The 22570-nt window shown below is 38.8% G+C and overlaps 1 protein-coding gene across 8 annotated transcripts in view; it reads right to left on the reverse strand.

The window, feature by feature from the left end:
* OSBPL9 (oxysterol binding protein like 9) overlaps positions 1-22109 on the reverse strand; it is a 182361-nt gene extending 160252 nt beyond the window's left edge. For 5 of the 8 annotated variants that reach the window (XM_057310802.1, XM_057310801.1, XM_044383880.3 and 2 more), the window contains exon 1: positions 21945-22078. In XM_057310802.1, the coding sequence (XP_057166785.1) occupies positions 21945-22055 (111 nt within the window). In that variant the 5' untranslated portion in view covers positions 22056-22078. Of the gene's footprint in view, positions 1-21944 lie in introns of all 8 variants that reach the window. The other 3 variants (XM_026498119.4, XM_026498118.4, XM_057310807.1) reach the window with 2 other exon arrangements.
* Positions 22110-22570: the final 461 nt, after the last annotated feature.

A 22570-nucleotide genomic window follows, 5' to 3' on the forward strand; every position in this document is an offset into this window, starting at 1 on the left:
AAAGCTGTGATCACCAAGACAGCATGGTACTGGCACAAAAACAGACACATAGACCAATGGAACAGAACAGAGACTCCAGAAATGGACCCTCGGCTCTATGGTCAACTCATCTTTGACAAAGCAGGAAAAAACATCCAGTGGAAAAAAGACAGTCTCTTCAATAAATGGTGCTGGGAAAACTGGACAGCTATACGCAAAAGAATGAAACTTGACCACTCTCACACCATACACAAAGATAAACTCCAAATGGATGAAAGACCTCAATGTGAGACAGGAATCCATCAAAATCATAGAGGAGAACACAGGCTGCAACCTCTTTGACATCGGACACAGCAACTTCTTTCATGACACATCTCCAAAGGCAAGAGAAACAAAAGAAAACATGAACTTGTGGGACTTCATCAAGATAAAAAGCTTCTGCACAGCCAAGGAAAGAGTCAAAAATACTAAGAGGCAGCCCACAGAATGGGAGAAGATATCTGCAAATGACACTACAGATAAAGGACTGGTATCCAAGATCTACAAAGAACTTCTCAAACTCAATACACGAGAAACAAATAATCAAATAAAAAAATGGGCAGAAGATATGAACAGACACTTTTCCAATGAAGACATACAAATGGCTAACAGACACATGAAAAAATGTTCAAAATCATTAGCCATCAGGGAAATTCAAATCAAAACCACACTGAGATACCACCTTACCCCAGTTAGAATGGCAAAAATGGACAAGGCAAACAAATGTTGGAGAGGATGTGGAGAAAGGGGATCCCTCTTACACTGTTGGTGGGAATGCAAGTTGGGACAGCCACTTTGGGAAACAGTGTGGGGGTCCCTTAAAAAGTTAAAAATAGAGGGGCGCCTGGGTGGCGCAGTCGTTAAGTGTCTGCCTTCGGCTCAGGGCGTGATCCCGGTGCTCTGGGATCGAGCCCCACGTTGGGCTCCTCCGCTGGGAGCCTGCTTTTTCCTCTCCCACTCCCCCTGCTTGTGTTCCCTCTCTCGCTGGCCGTCTCTCTCCATCAAATAAATAAATAAAATCTTTAAAAAAAAAAAAAAAGTTAAAAATAGAGCTACCCTATAATCCAGTAATTGCACTACTGGGTATTTACCCCAAAGATACACACATAGTGAAGAGAAGGGCCATATGCACCCCAATGTTCATAGCAGCATTGTCCACAATAGCCAAATTGTGGAAGGAGCTGAGATGCCCTTCAACAGATGACTGGATTAAGAAGACGTGGTCCATATATACAATGGAATATTACTCAGCCATCAGAAAGAAAGATTACCCAACATTTGCAGCAACATGGACCGGACTGGAGGAGATTATGCTAAGCGAAATAAGTCAAGCAGAGAAAGACAATTATCATATGGTTTCACTCATTTATGGAACATAAGAAATAGGGAGATCGGTAGGAGAAGGAAGGGAAGAATGAAGGGGGGGTAAACAGAAGAGGGAATGAACCATGAAAGACTATGGACTCCGGGAAACAAACTGAGGGCTTCAGAGGGGAGGGGGCTGGGGGACTGGGATAGGCCGGTGATGGGTATTAAGAAGGGCACATATTGCACGGTGCACTGGGTGTTATACGCAAATAATGAATCATGGAACACTACATCAAAAACTAAGGATGTACTGTATGGTGACTAACATAACATAATAATAAAAAAAAAAACCAATTAGTTCTTTTTAAAAGTTTAAAAAAATATATAAAATAATAAAAAATACATTATTATATGATCTATATGCTAGTTAAAAGTAAATGGACTTCATTTCAGGTATAAATTACCCTGCATTATTATAATCTCAGCAGTAGTTCATCAGTAAGTTATCAATGAAGCTGCCATTGAACAGTTAAATAGAAAAAAAATGTAATTTCAAACTCAAGTTGCTTTCAAATGCTTTGTGGACAGGTCAATAATCACTGAGGGATGGAACTGAATTTATTTTTAAATAAACCTTCTGGTCTATCAGCCTGCAGGGAGAAGGGGGTGAAGTTTTTCTTTCATCTGGGAATTACAGAATCACACAAAAATTGTTATAGAACACAGGATCTGAAATTGGTTGTGAAATGAGTATTAGGAAACACACAAACAAAAAGTCCCCAAACCAGAGTGGTGTGACAATAATGACCTGCGTTCTCAAGAGAACAGCACAAAATAATCTTAATTTATAGAGTGCTCTGCCTGTTCTGTTCATTTCTTAAATCCTTAGGAAAAGGTTACTTAAAGGACACTGAGAATTACTGAGCTGAATGTCAGTCTTAAATCGGCTTAATGTACAATTGCTTCTCACAAGGGTTAACGCAGTCTAGGAGGGCCTCTTAATTGTTACACTCTGGATATATTTTATCACTTTCTTTGAACTTCAGTGTACTACATAAAAAACATCTTCTGAAGGCATGGCTACATACCTTTCAAAGTACTTTAAATTAAGAACAGGTCAAAACAGTCTCCATTTAGGCTTCTAAGGTTATAGACACATGAAATCTCTCTTTAAAATGTACAAAATAATTTCAATCTCTCAAGCATATGTTCTTTTTAAAAAAAGAAAAGGTAGTACCATTTGCAGAAAAAAAATTACATTAAGCATACCCAGAGATATATAACTTATATTGTCCTATAGAGAGTACAGTTTAATGAAATAACAGGGGCTGTAGAGTGAAAAAGATTAAGGTTTTGAATTCCAGCCCTACCATCTTGATAGTAGTGTGACCTCTACTAAGTGCCAAGTTCTCAGAGCGGAGATACTGCTTCCTTTCACAGGATCATTGCAAGTACTGAGTTAAAACAAGTAAATCACTTAGCATAACACCTGGCATATAAAAGGCACAAGATTGATGCCTCTTCCTCGCTTCTATCTTAAATATAGCAGGAGATGCGCATTTTCTCTGAACCTAAGCTAACCCTATGCCCTTTAGACCATATTTTTAGGCATGTCTCCTACCATCAGCTCAGTCCCACACAACATACACACACACACACCAATCTGCTTTAGTAATAATATGTAGCCCCTACAAAAAATAAGCAATAAAACAAATCATAATTTTTCCTCCTTCATGATCACACACTTCCTTTGTGGACTCCTTCCCAAAGCAGCTCCTATGCTCAGGTACAATTTATTCCATTCTATTCAATTTATGGGTGTTGCTACTGCACTAGTTATTATATTGTATTATAGTTCTTTGTTACGTCTATTTTGTTTGTCAAACAGTGGGTTTGATTATCTTTGTATTACTATTATTCCCACCATATCTTACAGAACCTAACTGATACCTAGGACCTGGAAGGTATTAGATAAATGTCTGCTAAATGAACAGCCCTAACCGGCATGGGTGGCTCAGTTGAGTGTCTGACTCTTGGTTTCCGCTCAGGTCATAATCTCAGGGTCCTAGGATCAAGCCCCACCTCAGCCTCTGTGGTCAGTGGAGTCTGCCTGAGATTCTTTCCCCCACCCTCTCCATCCCCCTCTGCTCCTTGTCCCCCCTTTTCTGTATGTCTCTCTAAAATAAATAAAGTCTTTAAGTGAATAGCCCCAGGGGCCCCTGCCTGGATGGCTCATTCTGCCTTTTGCTTGGCTTGGGTCATGATCTCAGGGTCCTGGGATCAACTCCCCGGCTCAACGTGGAGTCTCCTCCCTCTTCTTCTGCCCCCACCCCATGCTCTTGCTCTCACCCTGCCCTCTAATGAATAAACAGAAAAATCTTAAAAAAAAAAAAAAATGAATAGCCTGTCTCCTCTCCGTGGCACCCTACTCATTCAACAAACATAATTCACTCAAAATATGGCCACTGATTCCCAATTTAGGCTATTCAACAATTCTGAGTAAAATGGGAAATTTTCCCCCCCATTTCTGATGCCTTAATATCTCTTTTAAATAAATTTTTTACATTTACAAATATTACCATAAAACAATTAAAGAGCAATAAAAATCTCCAATGTTATGTAAGCACTAAATCAAACAAAACTTAGCACCAAAGTTATATCTTAATTTTTTTAATTAAGTTTTATCTTAATTATAACCAGTTAATTGTACCTCCAACAGGACTATAAGCTTCTATCTTATTTTTTTAAAGATTTTATTTATTTTTTTAAAAGATTTTATTTATTTATTTGACAAAGAGAAACAGCACAAGCAGGGGGAATGGCAGGCAGAGGGAGAGGGAGAAGCAGGCTCCCCGCTTAACAAAGAGCCCAATGTGGGGCTCAAACCCAGGACCCTGGGATCATGACTTGAAAGAAAGGAAGACACTTAACGAACTGAGCCACCCAGGCGCCCCAGGACTATAAACTTTTAAAGATTAGCTCAGCATATTCCACCTATACTAAGTACTCAAAAGTATCTTTATGAATTAGCTAACTCACAATGGTACATAGTACAATCAATCAAAGCCTGTTTAATTGGAAATGTAACTATGGATTAGTAAATACATTTGCTTCATAAAGCAAATGAGCCTGGAAAAGTTTTGCACAAACATGTTCAAAATTCACAGGGGAAGATTAGTTTGCCATTTAAACTAATTCTACAATCCTTTTATAAAGCAAAGAATGCCTCCCTTAGATAAAGACACTTAAATTCTTATTTGAATGCTAATTTTACTTTGCTTAAAATAAACTAAATCTGTATTAAAAAGATCAAGTAAGAGTCTCATCTGACACGTTGACTCTGTCACAGCTAAAAGCGAGGTCCCCTTAACTTTTTAACACAAAGCACCCCATTTAACCTTCCTTAAAGCACATATTACTTCTATCTTGTATGAAAATAATGTATGTATATGCCTCATTGCTTCTCTTAGAGGGCAGGGTTTCTGATTCATCCTCTGCCCTCCCCCACCCAACACCCCTGCTATACTTTTGCAAAGAATAAACATTTAATACATTGATGGTAGAGTACTTGTGAACATATGTCAAAATGGTCTCTCTCCTTTCAACATAAATGTAAACACCGCCTTAGTATTAAATCATATGTTACCTCATTCCCAACAGCATGTTAGGTCGCACTCATAGCCAGTGTTGCACCTTGGGCCATATAATCCTGGAACACAGGTGGTCAACCTGCTAGGCAAAACTAACCTATAAAGATAGAAACCACAAGAGGCTGACTCTAGGGCATGAAATGGACGGAAAGAGACAGGAAGGAATTCTGCAGGATGACAGCAATGCTCTATATTTTGGAATACTGGTAAAAATGATATAAACAAATGTCAAAACTCACCTAACTGTACACTTCAAATCTGTGGGGGTTTTTTTAACTGGATGTAGTGATAGCTCAATAAAAGTAAATAAGTAAGTAGTACTTGCCAGAATTCCACACAGTAACACTGCTTACAACAGCAATTACAAAACAGTAAATGACAGCAGTATCACCCATTCCTGTAGTCTCCTTTCCATTTGGAGAGCACAAATTCCCTAAACCATCCTGATAGTATTTAATGTACCAGAGAGCCTTCACCAGCTAAGGTCTTTTGGGCACTCAAGACCAAAATGACATCATGCTATTGGAAATCTACGCCAATAAAAACTTTGAGGAGCCACAGGCAAAGAATTTCCCCTCACTGATCCCTCAAGTTATCATAGATAACTCCTTCATCTCCCACCCATCCCCCACTATATAAGGCCTCATGTTGCGCAAAATATTTAGTGTCTATTTACACTACAGATAAAGCCTTAGGAAAGTATATTGAATCGGTACACAAGGTGACAGTAATATCAGGGGTCTAAGATCCTGGGAAGACAGCTGCCTTCCTTTAAAGAAAAGACATGTATCAGAACAGAAATATAAACAAGATCATCTTTAAGAGCTAGAACAGGCTGGAGCTCATTACGCTAATTATGACAAATTATACTAAGTATCAGAAAGTATTAATAGTAACAGAACTAGAGTGAGATGGCCAGAGCAAGAACCAGAAGGCCAGAAGAAAAGTTTTTCTGACCAAAAGATCAGACCTATTCAGTTCTCATAACAGGTGTGTCTCTAATATGGAGATACTGCATCATGATGCCAGTGCCAGATGCCATTAAGGATCTCTTAACACACAACTCCCTTCGATCTGCTTCTGCTAGAAATCTGGCATCCCATACAGATTGCTTTCCCAGAGTATATGCACTAATGCACTAATCAGAAAGCCTAAGTATGCATACAGTCTCAAGTTATATTTTTGTTATGAATTCATTGGAATACTAGTTTATACAATAGTAAATACAATGGCCATGAATTTCCACCACAGTTACTATAAATTTGGTTAAGTCCTCCTTCAAAGATTTTGAGTCAACAAAGGCTGAGTGTCAAATCAGCAATCCCTCTGAATTCAGCAGTATAAACATCACCCTATGAAGACTTGCAGCGATGCTGTACCCCTGCCTTCCGAACTACCTCTAGCATGTAAACCCTAGGTCACTAGATCACAAATACAGGTCCACATCCCTTATCTGAGACCTTTGGTTCAGACGTTTTGAAATTCACAATTTTAGAAAAATAATATATTTATAGTACATAAACTGTGTCATACCTGCACCGGAGTCTAGGGTATCAAGCATTTAATTAATTTCACAATCAAACATATTAGTATTTCTGTAGTACAACATATATTTACACTAACTATGAAAAAGACCATAAACAGCCACACAGTTCAAGACAGGCTTTATTTCCAAATGAGAATATAATAAAGTTAGGGAAAAAACCTCTGGAATTCAGAGATTAAGGGATTTCAAAATTATAGGTAAAGGTTTGTGGGTCTGTGTGTGTGTGTGTATGTGTGTGTGTATGCATATAAGTAGATATTCTGTCCAGCGTGGAGCTCAATGCGGGGGTTGAACTCACAACTCCGAGATCAAGTCCTGAGCCAAGGTCAAGAGTCCGACACTTAACTGACTGAGCCACCCAGGCGCCCCTGTGGGCTTATATTTTGATCTAGTGACCTACTGCATTTAAAGTCCCAGGTCTTTCACTATTTCTTAAAAAAGACAATTTTATCTTTAAGTCAGAATTTCAAGCCAACAGGATCAGTGGAGAGAAACACTTTCACAGGGTTTAATTAAGTACAGCTATGACAACTTACAGTTTTCACATCCTTTCTAAAGTTAAACATTAAATACTAAATAGTAGCCTAAATTGTGCAAATTACTTAAAGGATGTTAATATATATGGACATGAATGTAAATTTTCCATTTTTGCTGTGCTTCTCAACTACCGCCCAGAATGCTAAATAATGACTAATGTTATTTCACAAAAAACAACGAAGGCAATGATGGAATCCTGCATGTTAAACTCCAGGTGGTTTGTGTTGTATATTAGTACTTCCTATGCAGTGATAATCCATTATAATCTTTCAACTTCACTTCTCTAACAAAAATTGCACAGGGATGTTTTTCCTTATTTGGAAAAGACTAAGTCAGGGCCCAAAGTAATAAGGTCATGAAAAGACAAACAGTAAGAAGAACATTATGAAAATTTAAAGATGGGAAAATTTGTACAACACACAAAATAATTTAGTTAGCATGAACAATAGAACCACAGTATTTTGGATTCTTAGTCCTAATTCTAAGACTCATCCTCAGCTTCAATTTAGAATGGGGACATGCTCCAAAAGCTCCTTGTTCAAGTCTGGTGACTGGAACTCAGAACAAATTTTTGCGAAGAAACTGGTAAAAATGATTCCCAGGAATTCAAGAGCTATGGCTAAGGGCTTAAGAAGTGTTCAAGTTCTTGAGAAGTTAATGATCTACAATAAACAAACTTTACTTTCACTATCAGGGGGAAAAACTTTTTTTAAAAAGCAATTTAAAAGCCCTCATTCTTTGTCAGGTCTAATTTTACTTCGGGTTTCTTAAAAAGGAAAAAAAAAAGGGAAGAAGGAAGAAGAGTGAATATGCAAGCACAAAATGATGGGTCAGTCATGCAGGATGTCACCTATTAGAAATTTACACTTACTCCTCTTCTGGGTGACTACAATTTTAAAGTAGAATTACCCTCAAGATATTTGCCACTACCTTTCTACTCTCATGTCTTGTGAATATAACATACTCATCACTCAATAAATTCTAAAGTTTAGTATCTGCTCCTACCCTCTTCTCCCCATCTAGTAGGCTTTCAGTGAGCTGCAATAGGAAGAAGAGTCTTTTGTTTATCCTTGGCATTTCAATAGGGATGATCTAAGTCCCTACCTTGTATCTTAGATGTAAAAAGATTCAGTATTTTTTAATGATTAATCAATGCAGTTAGCATTTTAGAAGGATCTTTGCAGAAAGCTTATTTCATTGTGATAATGATGTAAATTATTACCTGTCAACAGACCAGTAATAACTTCAGTTTATGACCATTTTAAAATATTACTGCTGGGGCACCTAGGTGGTGCAGTCAGTTAAGCATCTGACTCTTGGTTTAGGCTCAGGTCTTAATCTCAGGGTGTGAGATCCTGACCACATCAGAATCTGCTTGAGATTCTCTATCCCTCTCCTTTTGCCCTTCCTGCTCATGCTCTCTCTTTCTCTCAAATAAATAAATAAATCTTAAAAATAAAAGTTACTGCTAATGCAATTCAATATCCTCTGACAAAAAGAACCTTCTATTTGGAGTGAGAAAACTTGATCACACACATAGAAACCATTATGTGATTTCTTAAGTCTTAATTTCTTCATGTGTATAGGAAATAGTATCAACTGCTTCACACTATTGCTCATTCCATATTTGCTGAACACTCACTAAATGCTAGCTACTGCTCTAGAGGCTAGAGATAATATAATGAAGTTTCTGTTCTCATGGAGTTTATACTTCAAAGGAGAGAAACAGACAGTAAACAAGAAAAAATAATTTCAGCAGCTAACAATAAACACCATGAAAAAGTAAAAGAAGATCACTGTGATAGTGACTACCAGTGAGGTCTACTTTAGATGGGCTGTTATGGAAAGGCTTCTCTGAGCAGCGACATCTGAACGAAGACAAGAAGGAATCAGCCATGCTACAGACCAGGAGTAATAGCAGTCTGAGAAGTCAGAAAACTATGCAAAGGCCCTGAGGCGGGAACAAGTTTCAGGTGCTCTAGGAACAGAAAAAAAAAAAAATCTACAGTGGATAAAGAGTGGTGAGCAAAAGGAGTAGCACTACAGAAAAATAAATGGAGGCAGATAACCAAGCACGTATTAAGTCATAATAGTCTGGATTTTTTCCTGAAGTCACTAGAATTTTAAGCAGGGAAATAACATGATCTTTTGTTCTTCTTCTTCTTCTTTTTTTAAGATCACTTGGGCTGATAGAAAATGCATTTTAGAGAGCAAAAATGGAAACAGAACAGGTATGAGGTTTTTGCAACAGATCAAGTGAGACATGATGGTGGTTTATATGATACCATGGTAGCAAGAAAAAAATGGGAGATGTTGAGAGGCTTATGAGGTGATATACTTGACAATATTAGAAAATACCTGGAACAATGATTAACATCTAGGAAATGCTTGTGGCAGATTGTATTTTCCAACAATGGCCTACAATAATATCTCTCACCCCGCAAGCTCTTCTAAAACTTTGCCACTCCGTCATTAAAAAGTGGAGCCTTTCTCCTCCGCTGGGAGCCTGCTTCTTCTTCTCCCACTCTCCCTGCTTGTGGTTCCCTCTCTCGCTGGCTGTCTCTCTCTCAAATGAATAAATAAAATCTTAAAAAAAAAAAAAAAAGTGGAGCCTTTTACCTATGGATGTTCTTCATAAACTGCCTTAACTAAGTAAACTGAGAATTATCCAACTAAGTAGAACTATTATAATGCCTATTATTGTAACTTCTCTTCCAGCATCACAAACAGCATAGGAATCTTAATCTCCCAAAGCCAGATAACCGAGATCTCATTAAGCAAGGATGAAGGAGAAATGCTAGCCTTTGTTCACTTTGCTACTTGAAGAAATGCAACACTAAATTATATGGAAAAATTTTAATAAAATGTTATTAAGTTGTAGAATATCATGCAGAAGGTGATCTAGTTATATAAAGTATATATACATGTATATTTAAGCTTTAACAGTTTTTAGGAAAACTATTCTCCAAAACACAGAGGAATTTCAGATGGGACTTTTCTTCCTTCTACTGTATATGTTTTTCAGTACTGTTTCAATTTCTTAAAATTAAGGGTGTCATCTCTTCAAGAACAATAAAACCATTGTTTTAAAGCTTTAAAAAAAGAGGAATAAATGTCGCCAAATTCTGCAGAGACAGTGCTATTATAATTAAGTGTAAAAAAGGAAAAAGTACCCATCGGGCTTAGCAACAAAACTATCATGAGAGACCTTTGCTAGGATTTTCAGTAAAATCTGTACGTAAAGACTGCTACAGAGTAAATGTAAGATGGATGGATACAAACAGTGTAGAAAACTCTTTCCACAGGTTTAAGAAGAGAGGTCACAATGGTATTTCCAGGGAGACACAGAATGAGCAAAGACATTTTTCAACTTGGGAGAAATACGACCACGTTAATTTGTTAATGAAAAAGTCAGTCGGTCCTAAAATTCATACGGAAATTCGAAGGACCCAAAATAGCCAAAACAATCTTAAAAAAAAAAAAGAAAGAAAAAGGCTGAAAGACATACTTCCTAATTTCAAAACTTATTAGAAAGGTATAATAATTAAAACAGTATGACACTGACATAAGGAGAGACATAAAGATCAATGGAGTAGAATTAAGAGTCCAGAAATAAACCCTCAAGTTTATGGTCAACTGATTTTCAACAAGGGTGCCAAGACAGTCTTTCCAATATATGGTGCTAGAATAATTGGATAGACACATACGAAAGAATAAAAAATACAAAATTTAAGAGAAAGAATGTGATCCTTAGCTCACACCATATACAAAATTAATTCAAAATGTATCAAAGACCTAAACAAGAGCTTAAACTTTAAACTCTTAGAAGAAAGCAGGCATAAAACTGTGTGACCTTAGATTAAGCAATGGTTTTATGTCACCAAAAGCCAAGCAACAAAAGATAAATAAGACATAATCAAATTTGAAAATTTCGTGCTTCAAAAAACACTATTAAGACAGTAGAAAGACAGGGTGGCTCAGCTGGTTAAGCAGCTGCTTTGCACTCATCATGATCACTGGGGTCCTGGGATCAAGGCGGGCTCCCTACTTAGCGGGGAATCTGCTTCTCCCTCTGCCTCTCCCACCTGCTCATGCACTCATGCTCTCACTCTTTCTTTCTTACTTTCTCTCAAATAAATAAAATCTTAAAAAGAAAAAAAGAAAGTAAAAAGGCAACCCACAGAGAGAAAATATTTGAAAATCACGTACCTAGAATATATTTAAAAAGTCTTACGACTCAAAAAAGACAAATACAATTTAAAAATTAGCACAGGATCTGGGGGCACCTAAGTGGCTCAGCTGGTTAAGCATCCAACTCTTGATTTGGGCTCAGGTCATGATCTCAGGGTCGTAAGATCGAGCCCCACCTCCACCTCTGTGCTGGGGGTAGAGCCTACTTATGATTCTCTTTTCTTCTCCCTCTGTCCCTTGCCCCCACCCCCCTGCTCTCACTCTCTCTAGAAAAATAAGAGAAAAATTAAAAAAGAAAAATTAGCAAAGGATCTGAATAGATATTTCTCTAGAAAAGATATACAAATGGCCAATAATCATATGAAAAGATGCTCAACATCAGCAGCCATCAGAGAAACACAAATCAAAACCATAACAACATACTACTTCACACCCACTTAGGATGGCTGTAATCAAACAACAGATAATAACAATATTGGCAAAGATGTAGAGAAATTGGAACCCTTATACCTCTGGTGGGATGTAAAATGGTGCTGCTGCTTTAGAAAAAGTCTGGCAATTCCTCAAAAGGTTAAACAGAGTCACCATATGACCCAGCAATTCTACTCCTATGTATATCTAAGAGACATGAAAACATATGTGCACACCAAAACTTCTGTACGCAAATGTTCATAATAGCATTAGTCACAATACCCCCCAAAAATGGAAACAACACAAATGTCCATTAACTAATGGATAAATACAAATGTGTAATACTCATACAACAGAATATTCAGCAGTAAAAAGTACTGACTGATATGTGCTATAATATGGATGAATCTTGAAAACATTATGCTAAATGAAAGAAGCCATATTAGAATTATTTAATGAACACTTTTATAATATGATTCTATTTATATGAAATGTACAAAACAGGCAAATCTATAGGTACCAAGAGTAGATTAATGGTTGCCTAGGCTGTGAGTGAAATACTGGTAATAATGTAATGGAAACAGTGTTTCTTTTAGGGGTGATGAAAGTTTTCTAAAATTGATTGTGGAGACAGTAAAACAATTCTGTGAATATACTAAAAACCATTTAATTGTATCCTTCAAATAGATGGTATGTGAATTATTACCTGAATAAAACTGTTAAAACACACGAAAAAAGAAAAAAGCAACCCAAAGATTTCCTAAAAATTTCCACATGAAATTGTTACAACAAAGATGTTTAGTTGTTGTATCACAAAATAAATATTCTTAAACAAACCACAAAAGTCCATACATAGAAAGAAGTTTAAGATACATGAGAAAAAGGGAGTAGAGAAAGCAGAAGAGAATCTATAGACTGGGGTCCTTGAAAATTTGCGTGCAGATGGAATCCAGAATACCCAAGGATTACCTCCTCCTACTCTGATGGGGAAGGATGCAGGCAAAGGTTGTCAGGAAAGCAGGTATACTAGTAAGTGTGGGTACAAGATGTTAAGAGTGTTCCCACTAAATATACTCCATTGTCTCTGGGAAGCATGGCACCTTCTCTGAATGATGGTGGAAAGAGAAAGAGTTGAGAGAATGTAAAGAAAGCTGCCAAAGCAACAAAGCAAATATTCACCCAATATTTTATCTACCCATCTGTGCTATAGCAGGAATGCTAAAATAAAATACAAGAAATGAAATAAATAGACAATCTTAGCATGAAGGCCTAATGTGAACAAAACTCAAGGAAACAAAAAACTGACTTTCATAATAATCTTAACATTGTCATGGGAATGGGAAAAAATTAATTATGAACATGTCAAAACACCTCCTTTGAATAAAATTCCACTTGTATGATTCCAGGTACCTTGTAAACTTAACTTTTACAAGAAAAAGTAAAGTTCCTTTTTTAAAGACCTACTCCAAGAGAATCCTTCATGATAAAATGAGAAGGAAAAGAAATGATTGGGCTGGCCACTTGTTTGTCTTTCTCTATAAGCAATAAAAGGAATAAATCCGGGCGCCTGGGTGGCTCAGCCGTTAGGCGTCTGCCTTCCGCTCGGGTCATTATCCCAGGGTCCTGGGATCAAGCCCGGCAGGAAGCCTGCTTCTCCCTCTCACACTCCCCTTGCTTGTGTTTCCTCTCTTGCTGTCTCTGTCAAATAAATAAATAAATCTAAAAAAAAAAAAAAAAGGAATAAATCCTTAATCTAAATCACTTGTGCATTGTCCTGGCTTTGACTGGAATTATTTGTATTTATTTGGAAGTATTTGAAAATCTGATCCTATGACAACTGCCACATATAGGAGTGGCATATTTAAGAACAACCTATTTTCCGTCCTTCCACAAATTATTACCATCAACAAAACTGCTTGCAACAGAAGCGAGAGCTGACTGCTTGTTTGATTCAACACACTAAGCAAAAGATCCCACACAGTTCTACAGGCTCTGGATAATTAAACAAAAGCCACTGTTGTTGATATAAGCTCAATCATGTTTTACATAAACCATGGAAACGTACATATTTGTTATTAGTATATTCTGCAAAACTTACAAGGCTGTGTAAAACACAATTCGGAACAGCCTTCTGAATCTCATCTCTAAACCAAGTTTCAAGGGCCTTGGACATTCCATTCTCTACAAGAACAATGTGCCACTAGGACTTGAAGATCATAATGCTCAGTACTGCCATTGAGGAGTTTACAAACTTGTTGTACAGACGAAGAATGTACTATAGATATGGCTAGTTAATGATAACAAATATAAAATGATTAAATGCCCAAAGAATTGTATGAGCAAGTTTCAAGGGTATTGAAATGGAAAAATCAAGGCTGACTAGAGTATTCAAGAAAGCAAACAATACAGAATTTCCATATACTTCTTCCCACTGATACTTCTCACCATTTTAGAAGCTTCCTTTGTTTTCTTTTTAGGACATTTAAATTAAATACAATTTTTCTTTTATTCCTTTTACAATGCAAAAGCTAGTTTATTAGTTTTGGACTTCTAATACATACCATTTAAACTTAATAAAACTGTCAAGAACAGTTTATTTAGGAAAGTATAAATTCACTTTAACTGTTTGATGGGAGTGGTGCTGGTATCTTTCTGGGAGAATCTGAAACTACCTCTTTTACATCTTTGCAAGAAAAATACATATATTTAAGCTCTTCAAAAAATTTTTTTTAAAGATTTTATTTATTCATTGGACAGAGAGAGAGACAGCCAGCGAGAAAGGGAACACAAGCAGGAGGAGTGGGAGAGAAAGAAGCAGGCTCCCAGTGGAAGAGCCTGACGTGGGGCTCGATCCCAGAACTCCAGGATCACGCCCTGAGCCGAAGGCAGACGCCTAACGACTGAGCCACCCAGGAGCCCCCAAACTTTTTGATCATCTTCCAAACGTTGCTGAGGACCGCCAAATAACACACGTGTTTCAACTACCAGTGATTCTTTTTTTTTTTAATTTTTGATTTATTTATTTGAGAGGAAGAGAGAGAGAGCACGCAAGAGTGAGAGCGCAAGAGCAGGGGGAGGGAGAAGCTGACTCCCCACTTAACTGACTGAGCCACCCAGAGCCCCTAACTACCAGTAGTTCTGAAATGCAAAATCATTATAAGTCTTTCCCAGGCAACATGTAATAGTGAAGAACATATGATTTTTCTAATGAACTTACTAATTCACTGTTTCTAACCTTCTCTCCAAAATGTTACAAAAACAATATAAAGAGAGTTAAACATTTTGGGGTAATGATGAAACAAATCTTATTTTATCATCTCAACTAGTTCCTCAAACAACCTGATTAACCTTTAATGTGTCCCTAGCTATTCCTTTTTTCCAAGTCCCAAGGCCATTGATCTAAATCTTTTACTATACTCAAGTCCTAACTCTACCCTCATTTTTAACATGGATGTTGATTCCCGTCCCTACAACATTTAAGCAAAATCCTACCTTAGAAGCCCTACCCCTTAATTCCATATCCTTCTCTGCCTCTTTCACAATAAAACATCTTGAGCAATCTACACTCACTTTTTCTACTTCTTACACCTTAGTTTTTAACCACTCCAATCTGCCTTTCTTCCATACCTACAACCCCACAGACTGATCTCACTAAGGGCATCAATGATATCCAAATGTATCAATCCAGTAGATATTTTTAGTCTTCACCTATTCAGTCCTCTCAACAGTATTCAAGCCAACTCACTATTCCCACCTTGACTGCCACGTTCTTCTGGTTTTTCTCTTATATCTCTGGCTGTCCCTTGTCACTCTCCTGTGCAGGCTTTTTTCTCTGCCAATCCCTTGAACATGACTCTGGTTTAAAAATCTGTCCACAAAATCTTTGACACTCCTTTCAAAGGGTAGGGCCTAATTTCCCTCCCGATGCCGGAAATTCCCATCCCCATGAACATGAGCTAAACTATGATGTATTTCTAATGAACAGCATAAGGCAGAAGTGATGTTCTTAAACTATGATATAAAAGGCACTGCAGCTACCTCCTTGCTTTCACTTTGATTTCTCCCTCTGGGTGAAGCCATAAAGCCTATCATAATGACATTAGTCTAGCGCAATGGAGAGGTCAGCTGGTGAGGAACTGAGCTCATATTCCAACACCCAGCAAGGAACTGAGGCCTTGTGCCAACTGCTGTGTGAGTGAGTCATCCTGGAAGCAAATCCTCCAACTCTTGCAGTCAAGCCTTTCACAGGACTGCAACCCTAACCAATGTCTTGACTGCAACTTCTCGAGACCCTGAGCTGGAAGCACCCAGCTAAGTCATTCCCAAAGTTCTGAGCCACAGAAACTATGACAATGTTTGTTGTTTTAAATTGCTAAGTATTGGGGTAATTGATTACAAAGCAATAACTAATCCAATGATGTTTCTCAGCATCCTCATTATTCTCTCAATTCTCCATATTTAAAGCTAATATGTATCTGTAACCAGATTTTTTCCTCAATTCTGGACTACCAGACATCTTTATATCAATTTCAACATGTCCCAAAGCAACTCTCCCTCAACCTGTTCTTCCTACCATCATTCATCCATGTAAAACCAAAAACCTGCATTTCATTAGATGACTCCTCCCCTTTCACTCATATCCAATCACTAAGTCCTGTCGATATGACCTGATAATTTCTCCATAATGATGGTCTTCTTTAAAGAATACAAATTTTACCTGCACCTCCTGATCAATTTTAAAATCATAGAGACAACCAGACATCATGTGCCACTTGATGTAATGTTTCACCTATGAAGAATTCTTGCCCAAAAGAAAAAAAACCCTGAATTTGATTAAGTTTCTAGCTCTAATGATCAGTTTATACAGTTCCTATATTGTAGGAAATACAGACAACAAAAGAACATGTTTAAACATACCACAAAAACATTGCCAGTGAAATCCAAAATGTAGAAAATTCTACAGAATAAATGATCTGGTTTCTTCAACAAACAAGAAAAAAGAAAGAAATGGAACTGGAATCCTGAATCAAACCAACTGGTGAGGGAGAGATGTTTGAGACAATCAAGGAAACTGAACACTGACTACGTATTTTATATTAGTAAATTATTACTAATAATAATACTTGGTTGTAATAATGCTATTGTGATAACATTTTTTAAAAGAGAGAGATCTTAACTTTTAGTAATACATCTGTAATATTCACAAATGAAAGGATATAGTATCTCGAATCTGCTTTACAATGAACCAGTGGGAAAGGAAGGAGTTGGTGGAAGTATTAACAAAACTAAATTGGCCATATGTTGATAACTGTACAAGCTGGATGACAAGAATTCATTTTACTATCTTCTTTTTTTTTTTTTTTTGAAGATTTTATTTATTTATTTGACAGAGAGAGACAGCCAGCAAGAGAGGGAACACAGGCAGGGGGAGTGGGAGAGGAAGAAGCAGGCTCCCAGAGAAGAAGCCTGATGCGGGGCTCAATCCCAGAACGCTGGGATCACGCCCTGAGCCGAAGGCAGACGCTTAACAACTGTGCCACCCAGACGCCCCTACTATCCTCTTCTATATATGTTTCAAATTTTCTATAATAAAAATTTTTCTGTAATAAAAAGTACTTAACAACACTTAATGATTTCCACTGGGGGTAAAGTTCAAATTCCTTAGCATGGTTTACCAAGAAAGCCTTTCATTATCTGGCCCCTGCCTACCTCTCCAGCTCATCTCACTACTGTCCATCTCACAGCCCAAACTCCAGGACTGTCAAACTCCTTACTCTTGTCTCCTCCAAAAATATTTATTCCCTCTATCTCAAGCAGTTATCTCTCTCTGCTCACATAGCTAACCTCATTCAGGTCATAGCAAACCTGTTTTGTTTTTGTGTTTTTTTTAAGATTTTATTTATTTATTTGACAGAGAGAGAGACAGCCAGAGAGACAGGGGACACAAGCAGGGAGAGTGGGAGAAAAAGCAGGCTCCCAGCAGAGGAGCCTGATGTGGGGCTCGATCCCATAACGCCAGGATCACGTCCTGAGCCGAAGGCAGACACTTAACGACTGAGCCACCCAGGCGCCCCAGCAAACCTGTCTTTTTCTAGGAAACTTTTCCTGACCTTCCAAGACTGAGTCAGGTAACCTACCTACATACACCCCAAGCATCCTATGCTTCCCTGATCACAGCTCTTACTTGCTGTATCCCCCAGGAGACTCTAGGTATCATGAAGCATGGATTATTTCCATTGTATTTGCCATTTTAATGCCTCCTTCTGGCACACAGCAGGTTCTTTTTTTTTTTTTTTAAGATTTTTATTTATTTATTTGACAGAGAGAGAAAGCAACAAGCAGGGGGAGGGGCAGGCAGAGGGAGAGGGAGAAACAGACTCCCCTCCCAGCAAGGAGCCCGACGCGGGGCTCAATCCCAGGACTTTGGGATCATGACCTGAGCCAAAGGCAGACGCTCAACCGACTGAGCCACCCAGGCACCCCAACACACAGCAGGTTCTCAATAAACACTTGATAAATTTACAAAAGGCATGACCTTCAATAACTTTCTAACCTTCCAATTCTTCATATATCTATTAACTCCCTCAATTTTCCTTCCTTTCTCACCTTCCTTTGTGATCATGATTCACATAAATGGTTGGCTGTTCACACGGTGTTCCCAAATTTATACCTTAGCCCTTCCTAGGTATCTAATCTAATGAACTAATTACTTATATGCTATAATCTAACAGATCTTCATTTCCATGCCTGACCTATGGCTCCAAATGCCTTCTGGACTCAGTATCCTGCTATCTCCCATATACATCTTTACACTAGAGCTGCTCAGAAGTCCTCAGTATCTTCTTAATGCACCTTTATGTTCTCAAGATTCCCATTTTGTGCATATTTCCCATTGCCTGAAATACTCTTCTTCTCTTCTTCCTTTACCCTATAAATCTCAGCTCAAATGTCTCCCTTGCCTTTTCCAGGCAATGTTCCCACAGCACTCTATTCTTATTTCTATTGTAGAATTTGTCATATTGTTTTGAAATTTATCATATTGTTTTGAAATTATGTTTAGGTATCTGCTGCTAGGCTGTGAGCCCCTAGGTAGAAGGGACTCTCTTCCCTTCATTCTGTACCACCACCATATATAATACAACGCCTATTACAAAGTTGGCCCTAAATAAATCCTTGCTGAATGAACTACATTATATTGTTTCTAATAATTAAAACACTGAACTAGAGCTGAAAAGACTGCCTAAATCTACTTTCCTGGGGCGCCTGGGTGGCTCAGTCGTTAAGTGTCTGCCTTCGGCTCAGGGCGTGATCCCAGGGTCCTGGGATTGAGCCCCACATCGGGCTCCATGCTCTGCTGGGAGCCTGCTTCTTCCTCTCCCACTCCCCCTGCTTGTGTTCCCTCTCTTGCTGGCTGTCTCTCTCTGTCAAATAAATAAATAAAATCTTTTAAAAATAATAAAAAATAAATCTACTTTCCTAAAAAAGACAATCCGTTTCTCTCTTCTTGTATTGGGCACAACAATATTATATGAAGCTCTTCTTTTCAAAAACTGAAAATCCACAGAGTATGAAAATAAAAGAAAGATAAAGTAAAAAGGCCATTCATTCCCAGAGAACAGGTCTAGGACGGGCCCTAGGCCCAGAGAAAAAGATCCAGGCTGAGATGACGTTTAGGTGAATCTATTCAGTTCATGGCAATCCCAGTGATTCTAAGCCTACTCTGAGATTATCCCAATATCAGTTTTCAGTACAGGCATAAACTCTAAAGCAAGAACAATCTACTTTAGTTGGGTTTTCATGGCCACCCTGGAATACATCTCCAACCACAAAGCCAGACCAGAGCCTAAGTGATTTTAGAAACAAGGGACAGAGTGACTTGCTATTTATTATTCTGCTAAAAGGCTAATGTAACTAATTCAGATACTCTTTCCGGAAGATGTAGATCCAAGTTATTAGCCCTACGCAAATCACTAAACTGTACCTTCTAAGCCTCTGAAACCTAATGTACTAAAACAATACCCACGTATACATAAGTCCTTGCCAATGTTTAATGTGCCTCCTTTGTCTTTAAGTGAATAGCTATCCTCATCTTTGCTGGACCTCCTCTAATTTGGGATTACATATCATTTTATTTTCACAAGATCATTTTACTTTATAATATTGCCCTGCTGTTTCTCTATAAGCAAATGCTTTAATACCAAAGAACTAGAAAAGGAAGGAAAAAAAAGACTTCTAAATAGCTATTAGTGAGAAATATGATACCTCCTTCAGCTGGCAAGGATGATGTTTTATAAAGTCTGGTCTCAGAAGGGAGATATTAGGTATTGGGGGATGGGAGGGAGGAGAAGTATATGAAAAACCTGTATTTAGTTAATCAGGCAAGGAGAGATTTATCAAGGTATTCAAAAACTAAAAGGGCAAGGAGGCAGAAAAAGGATCCACTAAAGGAAAAAAACAAAACAAAACAGGATAAAGGAAGATTCTATCCAGGCTAGGAGCGCCTAAGAACCCCAGTTTGGGGCCTCTCCACTATGGCCCTAGATTTAGACCAATACAAATCTGGGATTTGTAGAGTATACTTAATTCCATCGTGCCAATTACTGAAATTACTCTCCCTTGAATAGGCTGGAAAGGGTCCGTGGGAATTTCTGATTATCACATCTACTGAAACCCAACATTAACTCTTTGTTTATCTGAGCCACAGGATTTTGTAATTCCAGAGTTTCCAGGATACAATAATGTTCAGTTTCCTCTCTTTCATGCCTACCTAAAGATAATCTTGAACGATGGGTTTAAATCTCATTCAGGTTTGGTCTTTTTCTCCCTTTAAAAATCATGTAGAGAAAGGATGTTGACAGTTAAAGGATGTTGAAAGTTAGATTTTTTTTACTAGCCTTTAGTAACTCACGGCTTGCACTTTTTTCTCCCTGCAGATAAGTGCAGTGAAAATAGAAAGCCAGGAATCTGGAATCCTGATTACACCACTTACTGCTAGCTCTGTGATCTTGAGCAAATTAACTTAAAAGCCTGGAGCCTCAGATTCCAAAACTATAAAATGAGAATAACAAATACCTTGCATAGTTATTGTGAGTGGAATGAATTAAGGGAACCACTAAACAAGAATATAAGCTCCATAGAAAAAGAATGGTGAATATCTTGATCTCTGCTGATTCTTGCTCACATGCACACATATGTGCACACACACACCCACACACACCTAGCCCAAAACAATAATAATTAACATATAGTGGGAGTTGAATAAATATTTTTTAAATGAACAAATAAATACTAGTGCGCCCACTTCTCTCATCTTCTATAATGATGATTTTTCTTATTTCATAATTTTCTGAAGCCTTCAGGGAATTCTATTTTGTCCTTTTAAGTGGTTTCTTCCCTCTCATTGGCTATTATTAACTATACACTATTCAGAGTCCTTTGTAAGTAATTCCTCTAATACCACCCACCTTCTATTTCTAATGCGGTAGGGGTGGAACGGATAGTCAGAACGTTAAGATTCACGGCAATTCGTGCACTTGCCCACGGCCACTGGTTCGCGTTTAACAACAGTGAAGCCCTAAACTCAGTCCTCCCCAGAATACAACTTTGAGGAGACGCCGCACTATCCATTCTGTCTTCGCTAACGAGACGCCTAGGTGGGAAAGCCTCGGCTTCAAAAGTTAAGGCGTCGGTTACGCTCGCCTCTCACAGAATAGGGGAGTGCGTCCCATGAAAGAAACACTCAGTTTGGGCAGACAGGAGGGATTTCGGACTCCTTCATGTGGCCCGAAAGCCAGTCACCTTAGGACCTGGCCAAGCTTTTGTGACCACTGCTCGGAGAAAACAGCGTTCTTTAATCCCTGGAGGGAAGCTAAGGGGCGCGGCCGTCTACAGGGTCGGGGGAGGGGGGCAATGTCAAGTCCCTGACAACGGTGGGAGACCACACGGACTGCATAACCTGACCTTTTAAATCATGGCGACGACCACCCTCACCCGCTACACCCGGGGGATCCCACCACAGCTTAATACAAGACTCTAAAGGAGGAACGCTGCTCGCCCCTAACCCATAAATCAGACAGACACTGCCTGCTTATTGGCTGCGCCAGCTTCTCCTTCACCCTCATTGGCTATGCCGGACGTAAAACCTCCCCTCACGAGGGAACCCTCTCGTACGGCGGCACCCCCAGCTTGGCAACCTCTACCTGGCTACCAAAAAGCCCGCCGCCCCCCCCCCCCCGGGATAGCGACCCTCGAGGCGCTCGGAGCTTTGCCCTAGGAGGTCTCACCGTATAATAGGAGAGCAGCCCTGCATTGTAGTCCAGCACAAACCAACGGTACTGCCAGCCCTTCATCACGTTAGTCCATTTACTCAGCGGCCCTTCCATGATGGACGCCATCTTGGGAGCCGCCAATGACAACAAACGGCCTGACGTCACTCGCCTATAAGGCATTCACATGTGGGGGCGGGGCCGCCGCGGGAAGGGGCGGGACCAGGCGGGGCCCGGGTGGGGCCAGCAGCTGCTCCTAGTCTTAAACTCTCCTACCCACGCCCCCAGCTATGAACCTCAAACAAGCTTTCACTAGGCGTCTGTTGTGTGCGAAGTGGGTCCCAGGGATGTGAGGAATGCAAGCATGAATACCGCTAAGATTATTAACATAAATAATTTTATTACCCATGATGATACCTTAGAGGTCCCAAAGATTTCACATCTGATACTCATTTATGCATTCATTTCACAAATCCATTCGTTTAAGAAATACTTGCAATTTTGTCTTAGATACTCTAAGGCTTTCGGAATTCAGCAGAGACTTCATGAGGGGTAGAGGGAAACAGGCGATAAAAGAAACAGTAAATTCTGTAGTATATTAAACACTAGTAAGTGATATGGAGAAAAATTAAGCAAGGAAAGAA

The sequence above is a fragment of the Ursus arctos genome, unplaced genomic scaffold (genome assembly GCF_023065955.2).
Source record: "Ursus arctos isolate Adak ecotype North America unplaced genomic scaffold, UrsArc2.0 scaffold_12, whole genome shotgun sequence".
Lineage (NCBI taxonomy): Eukaryota > Metazoa > Chordata > Mammalia > Carnivora > Ursidae > Ursus > Ursus arctos.